At 37.9% G+C, this 19,645-nt stretch overlaps 3 protein-coding genes across 4 annotated transcripts in view; all 3 read right to left on the bottom strand.

The window, feature by feature from the left end:
• LOC128990027 (protein jim lovell-like) overlaps positions 1 to 19,645 on the bottom strand; it is a 68,901-nt gene that overhangs the window by 18,017 nt on the left and 31,239 nt on the right. The gene's annotated exons all lie outside the window — the stretch shown is intronic.
• Positions 3,040 to 4,290, bottom strand: LOC128989350 (uncharacterized). The gene has a single exon (XM_054411234.1). The coding sequence runs from the start codon at positions 4,288 to 4,290 to the stop codon at positions 3,040 to 3,042; it is 1,251 nt and encodes a 416-aa protein (XP_054267209.1).
• Positions 12,881 to 19,515, bottom strand: LOC128990026 (uncharacterized). 2 transcript variants are annotated; one of them, XM_054412237.1, is made up of 3 exons: positions 19,455 to 19,515; positions 17,807 to 17,908; positions 12,881 to 17,391 (listed from the first exon to the last, which is right to left on the bottom strand). In XM_054412237.1, exon 3 carries the CDS (start codon positions 17,389 to 17,391, stop codon positions 13,621 to 13,623), a length of 3,771 nt encoding a protein of 1,256 aa, XP_054268212.1. In that variant the 5' UTR covers positions 17,807 to 17,908; positions 19,455 to 19,515; the 3' UTR covers positions 12,881 to 13,620. The 2 variants fall into 2 exon arrangements, with proteins under 2 accessions (XP_054268212.1, XP_054268213.1); XM_054412238.1 differs by lacking the exon at positions 19,455 to 19,515 and having other exon boundaries at positions 17,807 to 17,993.

Raw genomic sequence — 19,645 nt, 5'->3', positions numbered from 1 at the left:
TTACAGCTGATTTCGGCCTTTTTACAGCTGATTCGTCTATCTGATCCGACGAAATCTGGTAATAGCTTTATCGTCCGAGACACGCACCTCTGCCTGAGAAACCTGGATTGAATGTAGAGTTTATCGTAGAATATCACACGTATTTTTGTGAGCTGTTAAATGGTATATTAAATTAATAATGTGTTAATTTGTGTTAATGTGTTCAATGTGTGCTTGAAAGTTGTGCAGTGACTCATGTCATCAAAATATTTATTCATAATACTATTTATTTGGGTGATATATCTTGCAATGATTCCATTAGAATTTCTATTTCTGATGATGAATATCACAATTTTAGCATAATGTGTACCATCAATAAAATCAGAATCGATATCATCTGCATAATGCATCTGTTATTGTACCACATAATAATTATCTTACACACAGTGTTTCACAGAGTTTAAGCGTATTTAACTCTTAATTTCAACTTCCATATTAAGGTTAGATTTTTTCAAATATACCACTACTATTTAATAAAAATCAAAAACAACGCCATCAATGACTGCCATACAGCCAAAATAAACAGTCTTAGTTATTTTATTATCGTTTCAATTAATTAATCGAAAAGTATAAAGTAAAAGTATAAAGTAAAAGTATAAAGCTTAAATTAAATTTATATGGTATTGACCACTCTACTGATCTAGTGGCTAAATCAAAGTACTTTTTTCTGGATGCCCGAGTTCAAATCCCATCAAATGCGACCGGCTTTTAGCTGTGACCCGTGAGGCCAATTGTCTTTGTATTGGAGAACTTATTAAAACCCACACAAAGATGTTATTTCTGCAGAGTGTAATCAAATTTGAGGGTTGTACGCCAACAAGTGTGGGATGGATGGTAATTGTTTTAGTTTGAACATTGAGCGTTTTTGTATGTAGTGTAAGCTTGGTACATTCTACGTTAGTCTAGCAAAAATATTAATTTATACCATTAAATAAATGCATTTGATAATTCATTTTAAAACGTGTCTATAGTCTGAAATAGCATGCAACATGAGTCGCATTTGCTGCTCAGTTCAGTATAGGTTAGCGTTCGCGTAGCCTACATTATGTGGAGGGCCTCGTACAGAATATAGCGTGCGTGCGTCCAAAGAATTAAATCCGACGAAGGTTTTGCATGTCTTGCCTCTAGAATAAAGTTACTTCAATAATTATAAAATCAATACAAGCTAGAGCAATTACTAGCTGTGTGTGCCCATGCAACCCTTCCCGCCCTTTCCACCGACTCCCGCCAGTACATTGTTGTACTTGGCGATTACGTCACTAGACAAACAGCTGTTCTATCGATTGTTTTTATTGAGAGGGTTGTTTCGTGCATTTAAAGCGTGTGTGGACATGCTTGTAAGTAGATAGGGTTGCCTGATTTTTTCTCCGGCGAATAAAAGTGACTGCGATGTTGGGAATGAGTATACGAGTGTGGGCAGGGGGGCGATTTGTCCTCGAGCGAGCGACGACGACTTGTGCAGGTTAAAACTGTATGTTAGTTCCAGCAGAGTGCTTGCTGGTAAAGACTTATGGTGTATGAAAGCTAGGATATGAAATTATGAGTCTTTGTTAAATTAAGTAGTAAGTTTATTTAATTTTATAAAACAATTGGAGTGATCACTAAACTGGCATGTGTTAATGTGTAACACTTTGGATAAAAGTGAGTCTTGCAAAATTGTTCCAACCTGAAGAATTCTTAGTTTAAACCGTTCTTTGTCGATGGAGCCGGTACAGCGCCTGTCTTCATTATCAGCAAAGTAAAAAGTTGTCTTCATGGGATTAGAAAAGGTAACTACCTTTTCACATTTGTAAAACTGAGACATGAGCAACTTGTTATGACTTAAGTCAATAAGAGTAGCTGTGTATCTGGATGATAATGAAAGATGGTAAGTTTATATATAGGTTAAGCTTAGTAAAAAACAGCATTGGTAAATAATAAAGATTTGTTTATTCAAAATATGAAGTTGAATACATTTCAAGCCTTACACATATTTAGAAGATCATCATGAGTGACTTCCAGAGACAATGTATATCTCCCAGTGACATCCTGGCCCAATGTATCTGATCCGTCCTCGCAGTAGACTATATTCTTGGTGCTGCCCTTGTCTGTTGTCTGTTCCTTGAAGCGAAGATAGGAGCAAAACGGTGAGTTGTAGCGATGATCTTCTATTGCGTCATCACCTTCTTCCCACTTGAAAAGATTAACTCCACAATAAACGCATTTAGTGGTGTCCTTCATAGCAGCCATTTTGACAAAGCCTTCATCGGCAAGCTGCTTAGCAGAAGGAGTTTTAAGTTTCCATTCGTCAAAGGTCTTTACTCTCACTTCAGGGTTGTTCATGTCTAGCATAGCTGGGTTTTTCAAACACCAATCAGCTAGTTTGTGTACATTGGTTTGTGAACAATAAAATCCTGGAGCATGTAAATGATGAAACAAACACTGATTCTTCTGTTTGGATAGTTCTTCAACGGGAGGAAGTAGTAGAAAATCGCTCGATAGAGGGGGGCCTCCAAGTAGCTCAAGACTGAACACAACTCTTCTGTTCTCTAGCAACTTTTCCAAAACCTTTGCCTTTTCAGTTGAAGCAGCATACAATAGGTTTACATTGCAGCAAATGTCTCTCAGAGATGACGTGAGAGAGCTATATTCAACGTTTCCTGTTCCGAATCCGAGGCCGTGATAGTGTTTACTCAACCATCTGTTATGATTGTCAAACTGTGAACTGTGCCACCCTCCGCAATCATGTTGTGTGCTTGGAAAAGTAGATCTGGATCCATCCTTAGGTGGTGAGAAAATCCAATGTTGTACACATCTTGAATCCAAGTCCAATATGCTCAATTCCTTGATAACCACTGTCTTATCCTCTCCGATAAAAGCACTAAAATCTATGATGGCCTGTTTAATCATGACTGAAAGTTCTAACTCCAACGAAATTCAAGTTGAGACTGAGAGACCAAACCGACAAGAGCGGGCTTTATAGCCTATCCCCACCCCAAATTCCAACACTTTCTGTATGAATCACATTATCCGATGAACCAGGTTAGTGGCTGGCTCATAGCTGAATGACTTGTCGTGAATTATTAAACAATAAGCAGCAGTCCCTGGAGGGAAAGCTTCGCTGGCCTCAAATTCTAAACGAATATCAACAGGGGCTGACCTAAGGGATTCGTTTTGCTTAGAACAGTCAATTACGATTAGTGGTGCATAAGAAATGAAATTTTTAACGTCCAAAAGTGGTTGTGATGGAACATTGTAATACGACTCCTGAAAACGGGTATACATGTCGTAGAGTATAGCGTAGTGGTTCTTTGCAATGTCTAGTTTTAAATCATCATAAGGATAGTTAATAGAGTTTAAATGAAGTTTTATGTTTGATATCTTGCAGTGATCAAAGCATGCGGCAGACTTTTTTATGTTGTTTTTGCGATTCTCCTGGAAAGCCACTATGACGTATCTTGGCTTCTCTAGCTGTGATGCCGTCTTTACTGACCAAGATTGCTTGTTTGATTGTGGCAAAGAGGGATACTCATAGAGTTCCCAGCTTCGATACTCTACAGGAACACTCGTTCCCCTTTCCAAATGTCTAAGCAATGCAATTCTTTGTCTATCACTCAAAGAAACGTAGGGAACCCTCCAGCATAGTTTCTCTAGTTTAACTTTAATATCTTCAGGAGTTGTGTCAGTAGCACCACTTGAGGTCCACAAAACTGCATTTTTGTCCCCGGCCGACCTCAGTAGAACAAGCTCATGACGGCAGTTGACAATAACCTTTCTATAATCTTCTGCGAACCCCAGAAGCCTACTTAGCGGTATGCAAAAACTAAAATTTCCATCAGTGTCAGTCACATGACTTTCCAAAGTGGAAGACAACTTATTCACCTCGGTTGGCCAGCCAGAGTTCCCTAAACTTCTTAAAGAGTTCTCTCCAATAGAAGCAAATCCTTTCATTGTAGAAGTTATACCTGGGTTCCTAATGCGATCTATTTCAACTCCATTTATTTCATACCGTATCTCGTCAAACAAAAATGCAAATGCGTTTGGAGTGAACTTTGTTTTTGTAGTTGCTGTATTGTCGGACTTCAATAGCTTTCCCTCAACATACAAATAACTCATAGAAGGCACAATGCATATATCTTGTTGTTGAATTGGTATTCTTATCTCGTCATTGTTGTCTAGTGTGGTAGAAGAGTAAGGGAAATGAGTGTGAAATTCCATGTGAGAAATAGTGTCATCAAATGGGACACTACTAAAAATATCCAGTACATCCATTATTGAAGTATTTTATAGCCCAAGGAGCGTAAAAACCTTCGGTTTGTGTGTGTTAGTCGCTTGGGTGACAAACAAACACTGCTTGATACTGTTGAGTGTGCACCCAATAAATAGTCGTCGGAGTTATGGGTTTTCTTGACTCTGTCTATATGACCCTTTGATATTCTTGGTCTTGATAAACAGTTTGAAAAATATAAGTAACCCATCTCCTACTACCTGTTCAACTAGGGACCTTCCTCAAGTGTAAACACACTGTAATACGTTCTCCTCTAAAATTCACCGACCTATCGTCCTGGTCTACAATCCGTAGTGTTATGTTACTTATTGCCCTCGTGGTGATTGGAAGGTAAATGATTGTACTGGGTATTTCAACAAGCTTATATCCTGGTGGTACTGCTGGGAAAAACTGATGGATTGTATGACTTTGCTTATTATTAACGAAAGACCCGCCCGCTATGCTGCATTCAACTCTAATCGTGTTTGTCTTAAAAATATCCACAACATTCTTCGAGTAGTGCTCATTTCCAGGTCCTATGACCTCAGAATCGAAACCCAGGAGGCTGCCAATAGAGTTGGGTTGAGAGAAATCCACCTGAGCGTTACATTTCAGAGTAGTTTGCAATGTATTGTTGTTTGTTCCCAAGCGAAAAAAGTACTTCTTTTCCTGTGTAGCCAACATCTTTAGCTTATCCTGTATGAAACGTTCAATATCCATTACTTCATATGTACCAGTAGGTATTTTAATAATCTTTCCATTATCAAAATGAAACTGGTTGTTTGTTTCGTCGACATTTGGTATGGAGTTATAAGACTCGAAGCTAAGCAAACCAACTTCATAATCATAACCACCTTCAAGTTCGATGGGAGGAAAGTAGTCTACTGAAAGAGTAGAAGTTCTACCTGAAAGCATGAACGTCTGAGACATGACTAAAGGGTGGAAATGATAACAACAAATATATATATGTGTACACTGTAATATCATTTAAATTGAGGTTAAAAAATACAAACACAGATGCCCACAGATCTCAGAGTGAGTGTTGACATCCTGATAAGCGGTTCGGTTGTAAGATACGTATTTCCCATTTAAATACTTCTGAAGTTCCAGTGGAGGTATCAAATCCCCGTAGCTGTCAAAGTACCTCACGTAGTCTCCACTCTTCTTGTAGCATACCCAATGAGTACCACTACCATTGGTATTGTCCAAGTTGACTATTGCAGACTCGTTCCTCCATGGACTTTTAGGAAGGTTGTCACGCATAAACACTCCTCTAAAATGGGGGATTTTAAGCTTCCTGGCCCAATGTGTTAACTCAAAATCATACATTGCCCTTCTGGGCAAAATATCTATAAGTTTTTTGGCTGCTTCTGATAAGGTGCCATGTAAATACCAAGTCCTTTCTTATATGGTCTAAAGTACAGGCCCTTGCCATGTCGCAAAGCTACTGCCTCCATAGTTTCGTTATGTCTTTGCATCTCGCTCAGCCGTTTCTTGGCATCTCTAGCTTCAAGCACTGCTTTGGCCACACCAGCAGCCCCACCTGTCAGACTTCCCAATGCACTAAGCCCTGCAAAGATTGGCAGCAATGGTAGCACACCTCCTGACTTGGGAAGTGATAGAATCCGTGATCTACGTCGTAAATGACTGAACGCACTACGCCTCCCTCTCTTCATAGATCTGATGGCGTTCAACGCTGATGATGCTGCCTTTGTTATGTGTTTTCTACTCCCTCTGTTTAATATTCCACCTCTGCCAACAAGATGCATTCCTGATCCCCGCACAGCCGTCCTTGCTTGTCGTAATACATCGGAAAAAGTAAAAGGTTTAGGTCTTCTGCTGCACTTTCTAGTGGTGCCTTTTCTTTTTCGTTTTAGCGCACTTCCACCTCTTGCTGTGCCCCCTTTGGCTAACGATCCCCTACCTAACCTCCCTCGATTTCTTCGCCTAGTCTGCCGTCTCCTCCTCCTCCTGCCTTCGGTTGTTCCGGCACCAAGCTTCAATTTCGCGTTCATTGCGCTTGCAACAGCCCAGGAAGCGAGCCTCTCACCAATAGGAACACCTTTTGTTTTGAACCTTGCCCACGCCTCGTTTGCTAATACTCTGTCAGCAGTGTGTCGAGATGAAAGATCTTTGCTCTTACTGTAGGCAATATCGTGTTGTTTACAAGCTTGATCCAATAGGTTGATTCCTTGATCCTTCTTTTCCAACCTTTCCTTCAATCTTGTACCAGGTCCACAAAATTGGTATCCTCCAGGCAGGTGAAGTTCTAGCGGAAGAGAGTTTATAGCACGATTAAGCAGACCACATCCTCTAGTGATCCTACGCATACTGAGCAGGTCTTACAAATATGAACACCTTATATACGATTCTTCATTTCACTTTTGTCCCCCAGTGTGTGAAGATGAAATTTAAAAAGCACCGTGACACTTTTGTTGTGGACAATGCTGTGGAAAAACTCATTCAATCCACTTCGGATGGAATTAAATCCAAAGAAGTGAAAAAACATAGTGAACTCCTTCCTCAATCCATTCGAGGCATCATTTGTGGTCCATCTAACTGTGGAAAAACAAATTTGATGTTTAGCCTTTTGACTGAACCAAAGGGATTAAAGTATGCTAATGTATATGTGTTTAGTAAATCATTGCTGCAACCTAAATACAAGATGCTTGAACAAATAATGCAAAACCTGTCATGTATTGGTTATTTTTCATTTACCAACAGTGAAGATGTTCCCAATCCTGATGAAGCTAAAAAGGACTCAATAATGATATTTGATGATGTGGCCTGTGATAAACAAGACAATATGAAAGCATACTTCAGCATGGGAAGACATAGAGATGTAGATACGTTCTACTTGATCCAGACGTACACGCGGCTCCCTAAACATCTCCTTAGAGATAACGCCAATTTAATAATTCTTTTCAAGCAGGATGACTTAAATCTAAGACATGTATACAATGATCATGTTAATAGCGATATGACTTTTGATCAATTTAAGTGTTTGTGTCACACCTGTTGGAACAAACACAAGTATGGATTTGTAACCATAGATAAAGATTCTGAAATCAACAAAGGTCGTTACCGTTTAGGTCTTGATACCTATATAGTCGATATATAAAGGGCTCCTTTCAGCATTAATACACTAAACGTTAATCAGAGTGACAGTGAGAGGATGGAGAAGTATGGCAGTGCTCCGATGGCTCTTAGAGCTCCCAAGAAAAGAAAGCTAAGAGCGAAACGAGTAATCCGACGTATAGTGAAGAAATATCCAATACCAAACTTGAAGGAGCGGAACCAAGACAGTGCTAACAAGCACGAACATATAGTAAAAAATGAACTACTTAGACTAACAAATGCTGTGCGTAAAAAGTTTCAACAATTGAAGCATAATGCTGATTATGTTGAGAGGTTGTTAGAAGTGCAAGCTAAACCCATAGTCAAACCTCTGCAAGAGACAGTAGAGAGACGTTTGAAGGAACAGCAGTACTATTATAAACCTGTTAAAAAAGAAGAACTAGACTTTGTGGTTAAAAAAGATGATCAGAGTACAACTATGGATAGAACTTTTGTACAAGATGAAGAAAAGGAGGATGACTTCAATAAGTCCTTAGATGTGTCTACTCAAACCATTAAACCCAATCAGCTGGATACGTATTTAAAAAGGCTTTCCAATCCTCAAACAAAAGATAAAATGGACACGACTTATGGTGTTCGACTTGATGGAAGGGGTAATACGACAATTGGTGATTCTAGAATAAAAATTACAAATTCAAAGATACAGGTAAGGAATCACAGCTTTGAAACAACTCCAGGACTCCTTGAATTACTATTCATGCAGGTTCCTGATAAGGATATAGTAGAAAGGCAGGATTTGACAGTGTACAAAAAGATCCTTCAAGACACCAATGCACACCGACAGATGTATTCTGCTGAAAAACCTGTAAATGCAAATAGGGGCAAAAAGTACTTAAGCGTAATATCGGTACTTTTTCCACCAAAGCAAGGCATGACCGTTACAACACCGGAACATGCTAGTGGAAGTGGTATAACTGTTGACAACGTGGACAGGTACACATCTGATGTGAATTTACTGGTGAAGCGACTTAAAACCTTGGTTTTGTCACAAGAAGCCGGTCACAACGCTCATAGCGAAGAAATAGACTATATTATAGAGTTGCTTCAACTAAACGGTATTATCGCTTAAGTGTTCATAGGTAATAAAGGCATTATGAATAAAAGAAAGAAGACAATGTCAAGTCAAGCAGATGCTGCCAAGAGAGGTATTGTTAATGAGTTACACAAACCAGCTAGGAAAAACTTTGTCAGAAGAAAGGTTTTTGTTCGAGGTATTGACGATTTGTGGCAAGTCGACTTGATAGAAATGATACCTTACTCAAAAGCGAATAAAGGGAAAAAGTATATCCTAATGATAATTGATGTTCTTTCAAAGTATGCATGGGCGGTTCCTTTAGACAACAAAAAAGGGAAGACAGTGGCCTCAGCTATGGAAAATGTTTTGAAAAATAGCGGAAGAATACCACAAAACATTCAAAGTGATCTTGGTACAGATTTTTATAATAAAGAATTTAAATCCTTAATGCAACGTTTTGCGATAAATCATTTCAGTACATTCACCCATTTGAAGGCCTCTGTGGTAGAAAGGCTGAATAAAACGATTAAAAATTGGATGTATAAGGAATTTGCTGTACAGGGAGATTATAGGTGGCTAGACATGCTTCCTCGTTTAATTTCCATGTACAATTCAAGGCTACATCGGACAACAGGCATGAGACCACGAGATGTTACATCGTTTCACGAGAGGGCATTGGTGAGGAAATTAAATCAAAACAAGGTACAAGGGATTCCAAAGCTAAGAGTCAATGATAAAGTCAGGGTTTCTAAGTATAAAACTTTGTTTGAAAAAGGTTACACCCCAAACTGGAGTACTGAATTATTTAAAATCATACGAGTGCGAAAATCTGTCCCACCAGTGTACTACCTGCAAGATGAAGAAGGGGACATTATCAAAGGGGCATTTTACGAACCAGAATTACAAAAGACAAATTACCCAGATACGTATTTGGTTGAAAAGGTTATAAAGCGCAAAGGAAACAAGATTTATGTCAAATGGCTTGGGTTTCCCTCACGCTACAACTCGTGGGCTTAAATAGTATATTAACCTGTTTCTCCCATCATTCTGGGTTAGATCTTGTTATTGTAAACATATATTGTACAAGCTATGATTAGAAGACACATTATAGATAAGTTTGGACATGCTTTGTATCAAGAACAGAAGCATCACTTATCTGATGACGAAGATGATGCATATGTGATAAGTGAAGATGGATCAAAGAGGTTTAGAGCTGCAGTGGAACCTGACGTATCACGCCAAAAGGTGTCTAAAGGCTATTTAAATCGTTTCTATGTGAACAAAGACGATTTGAATGAGGTGGAAGGAAAGTTAAAGACCTTTGTTGTTAGCCTCAAAGAGGCCCAGCAAGCAGTTAAGGATGTAAAACAATCAATAGTCTCCATAGAGGGTTCTATCAAGACCGAGCTAAAAGACATAAAGGAGAATCAGTTATCCTATCACGATAGACTAAACAACTTAGAAGAATCAGATGGGAAATCATCACAATTAATTGCTTCCTTGGATAACAAACTAATAAAGCTAGTTGAATCAGACGAGAAAACGTCTGCATCTTTATTATCTTTGGATGATAAGCTCAAGAAGCTGAAAGACTCGGATGAGAAAACGTCTACACATTTGTTATCTTTGGATAGAAATGTCAAAAAGCTGTTTGAATCAGATGAGAAAACGTCTGCATCTTTAGCATCTTTGGGTGATAAGCTCAATAAGCTACAAGACTCGGATGAGAAAGTTTCTACATCTTTGATGTCTTTGGATAAAAGATTCAAGAAGCTACATGATTCAGACGGGAAACAATCTAAATCGCTAGTATCCTTAGATGGAGAGGTAAAGAAGCTGCAAGAATCAGATGAGAAAACATCAAAATTATTAAGGACCATTGATGAAAGGCTAAACACGTTGGATAGATCAGATGCCGAAACTTTAAAATTTTTTGCAACTATTGATAGAAAGCTCACTGCATTACTTACGACAACAGGATTATCTATCTCTTAAAATTTCTAGCATGTATAAATAAATGGAAACCTGTCTAGACTTGTTGTCAAAGCCTTCTTTATACAACAACGTTATGTAATCGCAAAAAAGAAAGAGATCCTAGAGGTTCAATGGATTTGTCCTTGGCGCTCAGCATCCGCCTCGTAAGGTCAATGATCGTACTAAGACCTGTCCAGACCTGCAAATACACTGCATATAAAACCTAGAACTGGTTTGCTGGTTCAGTCAGTATGAACGCGTCAGTGAAGCGGTCGGCACCAGTTCCACGTAAAGATCTATCGCGAGTGAAACGCAAACGTACTAAAGCTCCCCCTATACCCCCAGTGCATAACGTAATATACTCCGATGTAAATACTATGGACATTGACCAGCTTCTTGCATCTCTAACTGGTGAGACTCTACAAGACGTATCTGATTCTGTACACACAACAGCAGGTGCAAGTGCGATCCAAGCGAATTACTATACCCGCGAGTGTTCAACAGTTTGCAGTGAAAATGGTAATGCAGTGGAAGAGGATGAGGATTACGATTCAAAGGAAGTGGAAGAGTATCGACCGGAACAGCCGTCAATCGTACAACAGAAAATACCAGCCCACTCCAATTCGGCAAAATCTGGCACACGCGCCAGGTCGAGCCAGGTTTTTCGTCAGAAAGGTCATCAAGAAAAACTTCATGCCTCGATTTTACCATCACTGTCATCACAACTGCCACCACCGCCGCCGCCACCACCACCACCACCTCAACGTTCGCAACAACTATTATCAAATACATCAGCACCTAAGCTATCTACGTCGCCGACCACACTATCGACTTCACCACCAGTGTCATACGTGTGTTCTTCTTCGACGTCTACTTCAACACCTGTGATGACAACATCTGTGGTGAGTCACTCTCATAGTTCACACAAAGCAGCTGTGCGTTCTAACCAGCAGTCTAACTCATGGGAACCACGTCTTTTACTCAGACAGATTTACAAAGTTGCAAGCCAGGCTCATGCGGTTGTTGGTCTTGATTCTATTAAAGACTTTTCTCCTTCTATTTGTTTAGTGAATAATGAAACCTCAATTGAATTGACATTTGAAGATCTTTTAAGTCTGCAAAGCTCTACAGTTCACCACTCTGTCAACAACTTTTACTCCAATGAAACTCCATTCAATCCATTCTATCTACATACAGTCATATTGGAACCCAGACCAAATGGATTAGTATCATTTTGTAACTATCGTCTGAGAAATAAGCCAGTTAATCACAATTTGAATTCTGTTACGCTTTCGAGAGCTTCTAGTGAATCTGATATTATTCGACAGACTCCCAGAGTGGTTCTACAAAATGATGGATGGATTTCTTTAAAACGCTTGTTCCCATCCCTTGAAAGCTACTTTAATATCCTACTTGAAATAAACCCAACTGTGCAGTTTCTGATCTCTCGTTACACACGATATTTTACCAAACACTATAAGGTAATAGCCTTGCTTTCTTCAAACACTACAAATGACTTGACTTCAATGACTTTGGATAAACAACTCGTTCGACACATTACAAGTGATTTGCCACGTTTACTTTCTGACTTGAATGAAAGGAGGTTGCCTGCAGAGACTCAAGATTTTTGGTATGAACGGACTGCACTCAGGACATCAATGATGCCGTGGATAGACAGTGAGGTACGCCGCTTTTGTGCAGCAAACATTACCGAAGCTGTGATGGAGAACTTAAAATACTTGTCAAAATGGTAAAGAGAAAATTGCTGTATTCAATGTATCTTATGGTAATATATTTGTATTACAAACTTTGATTTTATTTATTTGTTTACCCTTTCCTTCAGCTAAGCTAGCAACAACACAGTAGAGGATTGACTTTACTTTTCTTAGCATCCATAGCAATAATACTTTTTAAAGTAATTTTTCAGAGGGTGTTTGGAAAACTTTTAAATAATGGGTTTAGCAACAAACAAAGTAGTCAAGTTTAACATAAGTTTATTTGAAAGATAAATGCTATATAGATAACACCAACATAACAGGTAACCATAAACATTTTAGATGTATTTATTATATACAACTCTAGCGTTACATAAATGTGTTAAGATTAGTAAACATGTAATAGTAAAACAAATACAGATCGAAAAAGGTTGTTAGTACATTACAAAATATTCATGAAATGTGCACAATAATATACATGTGTTAAATATCATAATGCTAAGCATTATCTTACTTTGTTATATCATGTTATTAAGTTATATTTTAGCTATATACTACTAGAATTCAGTTCTCAAGTAGATAAACAACTCTTATAGAGTATAGACAACAAAAAGGCATGAGTTCATCAAATTATTTTACAATAGCTAGGGTTTACAATAAAACATAATATATAAACAGAAACGCAAAAAACAAATACAGTAAACTTGAAATTGTATGGTTAAAAAAAAAAACAAAACTTGACCAACAGCCTCATTGTTCAAATATGCTGGACTAGCGTATGTCACTCTCTATACGGATCATAAAGTTCTGTACGGTTAAACATTGTCACTGGAGATGCGGGGCTGTCTTCATCACTATCATGTAACATGTTGTTATTGTCTCTACAGTCAAAGTAGTTTAGAAATGTAAACAATGGTCGAAATACACAGTAGTCACACCAGTTATTTTCTTGTTTAACCACTGCATCAATTAGCCTGTTAGAGTTAACTTCAAAATGCTGTACAACATGTACAAATGCCAACCCCTTTTCGTGCCAATAACTTTGATAGTCAATATCATTATCGTCTTTTAGTGTAAAAAGGTTAAAAAAGCAGCCTCGACAATACTTCATAGGACGTTCTGTTTGTATTGTTTCATAGTAGTCCACATTTATATGACAATTATTACCATAGTAATTTCGACTCCAAAACTCTGGTTCCTCCAGAGGATGGTTCATGAGCATGACAAACTGATAACTATCAATTTGCATAAAGTCGATATCTCTAAACTCATAACTTTTTATTAAATCTCTGTTGACTGTTGTAGTTTTTATCCAAGTCCGTTTAATAGAGCTTCTCAACTCTGTGTGCATGAGGGAAGGGAGTATCGAAAACATTTCGATATCCTCGATTCTTTCATATTCTTTTTCATATGGAATAGTACGGGCAACGGCATCCATGCTCAATGAATACAACATTCTGACTACTCCTAAAGAGTGCTGATCAACCATCGAGCTAAGACTGACTAGAATCATATTCTGACGATCCTCCATCGTCATTTTGACGAGCTCGATAATGCCCATACGCCAAAGTTCTAATTTTGTCCTGCAACACTATGCGTTTGTTATCATTGGCTGACAGAGAGAGTTTATCAACTGTTCTAGAGGTGAGTTGAAATGTCTTGCTTCTTATCTGGTTAAATGTCGCTCTGTACTGTTTATCTTCAAACAGTGCCTTCTTGTAGTGATCAAATGAAATTTTGTTTTCGACATAGCGTTTGCTTATTCCCTTACACTTTTTCTTTGCCGTTGTCTGTTGGCTGGAGTTGAACCTGTAGCAGTACATTTTACAACGCAATCCTACGTACTCAAATAGCTGTCTTCCTTTGCATTCATCCTTAAATGTGCCTATTTGAGGAATCGCTCCTTCCAGCCACAGCTCATGCTCCTTGGGATAGCATGACCTATCCAGTACATCTCCCAATCTTTCCTTCAATTCATTATTTAGGTTTAACTTGGTAATTATGGTATATAATAGAGAATCAGTATCAGAATAGTTAACATACACTTCAAAGTCTGGCGGAGCTAGTTTTTTCTTCATAACCATATAATGAAACCAGTTCATATGAACTTTTGCTTTGTCGAGAACTACTGAACCAACATAGACTGGCTTGTTTAATACTACCTTTTGTCTTCTTAAATGTACCGCGATCACACCATCAGCGATAATGCTTCTGTCAACAAATCTTGCTTGACGTGACAGCTTCTGGAACGCTTCATCAGAAGTTACTATTCTAATATCTACACGATTGCGCACGTTTTCTAACGTCTTTCCAAACACACTATTATTCATAAACTTGTAGAAATTTTTGGAAAACTCATTCGTAGATTCAGCTCTTAACGTGGTGTTTTTGTCGATGAACTTTTCCATCCACGGCGACTGGGAGAATCGCAACGCTCTGTGAACTTTTGTAATTTTCAAGCCTAGTTTGACTGCCTGCTGGAACACTGTATAGTGAGCGATATAGTGTTTTTTATCTTCAAGCGTAGCAAGTAGTTTTCCCTGATTATCCACATCTTTTTGTTCTGGTAAAATGGGGAAGTCGTTCATTAGATCGTGCAAGTGCTCTGGCACTGTGACATCACATTCTAGTAAAAGTCCATACGGCGAATCTTCAGGTAAGTTTGACCAATTAAGATCATCAACATCATTTACAAACTCAAAATTTCCAGTTGGAAGGTGTTTTTTCATTTGGCTTCCATACAAGTTTATGCAGTCCAAATACAACATGTATTTGGTTTCTTTGTTTGGATCATAGTCTTCGCTGTTCTCTAAAAGTGGGTTGTTGGCTTTTTCATAGCGGTGGCAGCATTGTACCAAACCGCCTCTAATCGCACTTTCAAACATTAAGAAATGGTCATAGTTCGTCAACAATTCCAAAGTTACACCAGTCATACGTAGCATACTCTGCCATGCTAGACCTGGCGCTGTAAATGAATGACAACAGTCAATGTTATAGGTGGCTACACAGTTTTTGCGAAAGCATTGAATTATGTCCATTAAAAGACAAACATCCAATAACAGATAAAAATCATGGTATTGTCCAAAATTTTTCATTTTCATTGTATTCCAAGTGTGTTGGGCATGTTGATATTCTGCATCCGTAACTTCCGAGTCATTGAGGGCATTGTAAAAGCTTTCACGTGGTGGCAGTGCTTCCTCACTGAATACAGCAAAGTCTTTTACATAATCATAGGGATAAATCCCTTTTCTTTGAATCAACTCCACATGCTGTTCTGGCACAAGTTTGGACGACTCTACGAGTTCCGTCGGTGTGAGATACGAAGCGAGATTCGCAAGGCTGTCCGCCATTAGGCGAAATGAATCCAAAAACCTAAGCCACATCCTCCCAATCTTTATCGATATACTGATGAATCTTTCTGAATTACTAGGGATCACTTTTATTTCGCTGTTGGGTAATACTGCCAAGTTCTTAATAATGAATGCTTCGTCGTATGAAGAAAGGTTGTGAAAGTATATTGGTATGAAGTTTGGAAGTTGACAGCGGGTGTTACACAACGAGCACAAGGTATAACGAAACTGACCTGTTATATGGTCGTGGTCCCGGCATTTCCTTGACTGAACCAATGTCTCATCAAATGCTATTTCACACAGCTCGCAGTTTGTCGCTTCATCATGCTGTTTCTGTTGTTCATCATTTAATGCAATCATGCTCACATTTTTAGTGTACAGCTTTTCCACTTTTACAGCTAGCTCCTGCATTTGTAAAAGGAATTCTTTTGCAGCCGATTCCGATCTGTGTATGTAGGGTGAGGTGTTTATCTCAGCTTCCTCTAACAGCTCTTTGGGAAGGTTACTTGCTACGATATAAGCAAACGAGTTCGCCTCGTGCCGTTGATAGGCATTGTCTGTCGAGGGAACTGGATATAGTGTTGATTCGAAGTCAGCTGTGACTACAATTGGTACTTCAATTTGCATCTCGTAGCTAACAAATCTAAGTTTGCTTTTATGCTGCTCCGGCAAAATCACTTCACTTGGTTTTGATTTTCCACAGAGCATTAAATGTTCACTCAACCAGTGCTGAGGTGTCGGAACACAGCGCCTGTTTTCTTTAAAGGTGCTACACCTTTTACAGATTGTAATTTTGTTGCTGCCTTTTGTAATTTGTGGCTGCATAAGCTTTGTGAAATTCAATATTAACGTAAAATGAGCCTCTCCTTCATCATTTCTAACGAGAAGGAGATCAAAATGGTCTTGCTGCTCATCAACTATCCTGAGTGGTGTAATATGGGCATTTTCGTCCAGTTCGAAGATGTTTACGCTAGTGTTGATGTTTTGTTTTTCAAATTTTTTCATTTGTGAAATGGGCGTTGGAAATGAAATACCATCAAAGTTGTAATGTGTTTCACACTCCCTAAAGCTATGCTCAGTAAGCACTGAGTCATAACGTATATTAGGTAGACTTTTGGCTAATATACAATACATGAAACAACAATCATTGCTGTTTTTTACATTTAAAATGCATTTCCTTTTAGCAATTTTTGGGGGCAGTGGCAGATAGCCACTTCCAGCAGGCAATGCATATGAAAATTTGCTTAGTCTAAGTGTGAGGCTCTTTACCTCATGCAAAGTCCATCCACTGCCTTTCGCCTGCGCTTCAGACTCCTCACGAAGCAGTTTGCTGGCGTCCTTCTTCAGCAGCTCTTGTAGCTCATCACAGGCGCTGTGTATAAGCCTCGACGTGGTCTTGAAGTTCATAAGTTCGCAATGTCCTTCAGGATGGCAGTAGACGGCCTCCAGTACGACGTTGTACTTGAGGGATTTGGTGACACGCAGCTCATCTTGTAGTATATCGAGCACCACTTCGTTAGCAGCTTCAATAAATGGCGGTAGGTCCTTGTAGAGGTTTTCATTATTTTCTATAACATAGTCTTTGGCTGATTGAAGACCTTTTTTTAAATACCACGTCAGCCTTGTTGTTGAACTTGTATGTGATGATGGACTTGACAATACACTAGTCACAGGACGCTTAGTCACCTTTGGAGGTGGTAGTTTTCTTTTCAAGCCACTGCCACTGGGTACTGCTTTAATTTGCTGTGGAGGTGTCTGAATTGCTGCCTCGTGTGTCTCTCGTCTGTTGTCATTGTTGCTCGCTACTGCTGATGTGAAGTAGTCGTTCAACGCCAAACACATTTGCTGGTGACGGCTCCTTGCGGATGCACTAAGGAAGTAGGCTTCTCGACAGATGGCACATTGTAGATACATCTAAAACATTAATTTCAAACATTAAGTACATTGCTCATGGTCTGCTATAGTTCTATTATATTTGGTTTGAGATTGTTTACGTTAAGTTTTAGAAAAAATACATTAATTTTTAGCACTTACCTATTTTATTATTTTAATTTAAGTTTTATTGCCTATGTTATCATGTTCAGCATGAGATTTTACAATTCAGATTCTTTAAGCTCATATTACACGCATTTTGTCTTTAGTTGTGTGGATTTCTTGCAACAATGAATGTTGCTTATATAGCTGCATGGTTTAGTGTAGTTTTTGCTAGGACAATATGAGGTATTAAGGGGCTCTTTACATTCGACTATATTAAGTTGTAAGCTCTCAAATAATAGTTTACTAAACGTAGTACCAAGAAGATATAAAACTGACAGGGCTTTCTACTTACATTGTTGTAGAAGTTTTCACAGCTAGACTGCTCATTGAAGGTTTAACATCTAAGTGGAACTTTGCAAGACGGCACGTGGGGAATGACTGCTCACTTCTAGCGCTGTGAATGTAAAAATAAAGTGTCAGTTGTCATATATAGTAGTTTCGTCAATACCAAAAATAAAGCATACTCCTTCCTAAGTAGATTTTTCATCGTTATATAACAACTGAAGCCAGTTAGTTCTATCCACTGCATAGATCGTCAAATCAAAATCAAAATATCTTTATTCACCATCCATACTTGATTAGTGTCAATATGTTATATTTAAAACGTTTGTGATATAAGCTTAAAATATAATCACACAAAATTTATATTAACAATATCGAAATACCGAACAAAACTTAAGTTACAAAGTTTAGTTTTAAGCATTCGTGTTTTTCTTTACAATTTTTTTTCTTGCCAATTTAATAATTTTAAACTTTGTTAATGCGAATAAAGTGATTTTTTCATAGCCAATAATGCATTCACTAGTTATCTAGCCTAACAATAATGCGGAAATCATAGAATTACACATGGTAGAGAGATGGTTGTGTCTGCACTAGCAAACACGGACAGCACTCAAGAGTTAGACACAAAGAACGAGCTTTAAAGTTGCTTAATCTATGCATATACTAAGCTACAGCTCTAAAGACAAAATCTACACTCATTTCTAAGCATGATTTATTTATTTATTTTTCTTATTTTGCTAGCTTAACTAATGACAAAAAATGCGTATATGCAAGTTTTTCTAAAATAATCCTACATGCTTGCTAAGTTCATAATACCTAATGATTTTTCTTTCTGATAGATATTAATTCGTTTTTTTTTAGTACGTTTTCTTTCAAAACATTGTAGTATAGAAGTGTTCTTAATTTTTTCTATAGGGTATATAGGTTAAAAATTATTTATTAAGTAATAAAGACTAAATAGTGAACATATATATTTTAATAGATATATAGTTAAAAGAAATATTTATTGACTTTTATTTATGTACCTACATCCCTAGTCACTAGGGTACTTTATATTTAATAGCTAGTTATTTGAACAAGGAAGAACCCTTAACCCTTGGCTAGCGTCATGATTTGTCCAGTAAGAACAATATTAAATGCAAACACACACTAGCGGATTATTTATTTCTTTTTACACAAACTAGTTCTTGGTGACATTTGAAATAGAATGTTTGTATTGATTTGAGAGAAGAATATTTCAAATTGTATATAGTATTGATTAAGTGTATATTCAACATATAATCATGCGATAGCCAGAGATTGTATAATTAATCTATATTAATCGTATTATTAGAAGTTTATTTAGTCATATTTATTTATTGAATATATAATTGGTTTTTAAAGATCAACGTATTTCTAATCAAACAGATTTTTAGACATCTTTTAATATTCTAGCTACATACTTCACTTCAGATTTCTAATTTAACGAGCATTACCACGTTTTACAACACTCAGATTTGACATTAAATAATTGTAAATAATTTTGTAAGTTTTGAGTCTAGCTATTTAACGTTGCTCTTATGGTAAGGAGAGCAAGGAGTTATAGGAAAAGCTTAAATCTTATGGTCTTTTTAAAATCCTAGCAACTATATTGCAAACTACGATATGTTTGTACTTACAACTATGGAGAAGATGTTCTGGCATCACACAAGCGTAGACGACTTCGACTGATGCACGTACTGGCCCAGACGCACAAACTGGCCGAGGTGCACGAGTTACTCACAATGCAAGCTGGAGTCGAATACAACTTTGCAGTGCCAATGGGCTGCTTTTATACAGTTTGTGTGAGGTCAGTGATTGTGGGGAGCCA

Source organism: Macrosteles quadrilineatus, unplaced genomic scaffold (assembly GCF_028750875.1).
Source record: "Macrosteles quadrilineatus isolate MER2022 unplaced genomic scaffold, UCM_ALF_1.0 Scaffold_3__2_contigs__length_128488019, whole genome shotgun sequence".
NCBI classification, from domain to species: Eukaryota; Metazoa; Arthropoda; class Insecta; order Hemiptera; family Cicadellidae; genus Macrosteles; species Macrosteles quadrilineatus.
Note: the sequence above shows the minus strand (reverse complement) of the source record. Positions and strands in the feature narration are given on the sequence as shown.

What these genes read in the sequence shown, in the direction of transcription:
- LOC128989350 (XM_054411234.1), bottom strand. Translation starts at nt 4,290, where the DNA reads ATGGATGTACTGGATATTTTTAGTAGTGTCCCATTTGATGACACTATT.
- LOC128990026 (XM_054412237.1), bottom strand. Translation starts at nt 17,391, where the DNA reads ATGTATCTACAATGTGCCATCTGTCGAGAAGCCTACTTCCTTAGTGCA.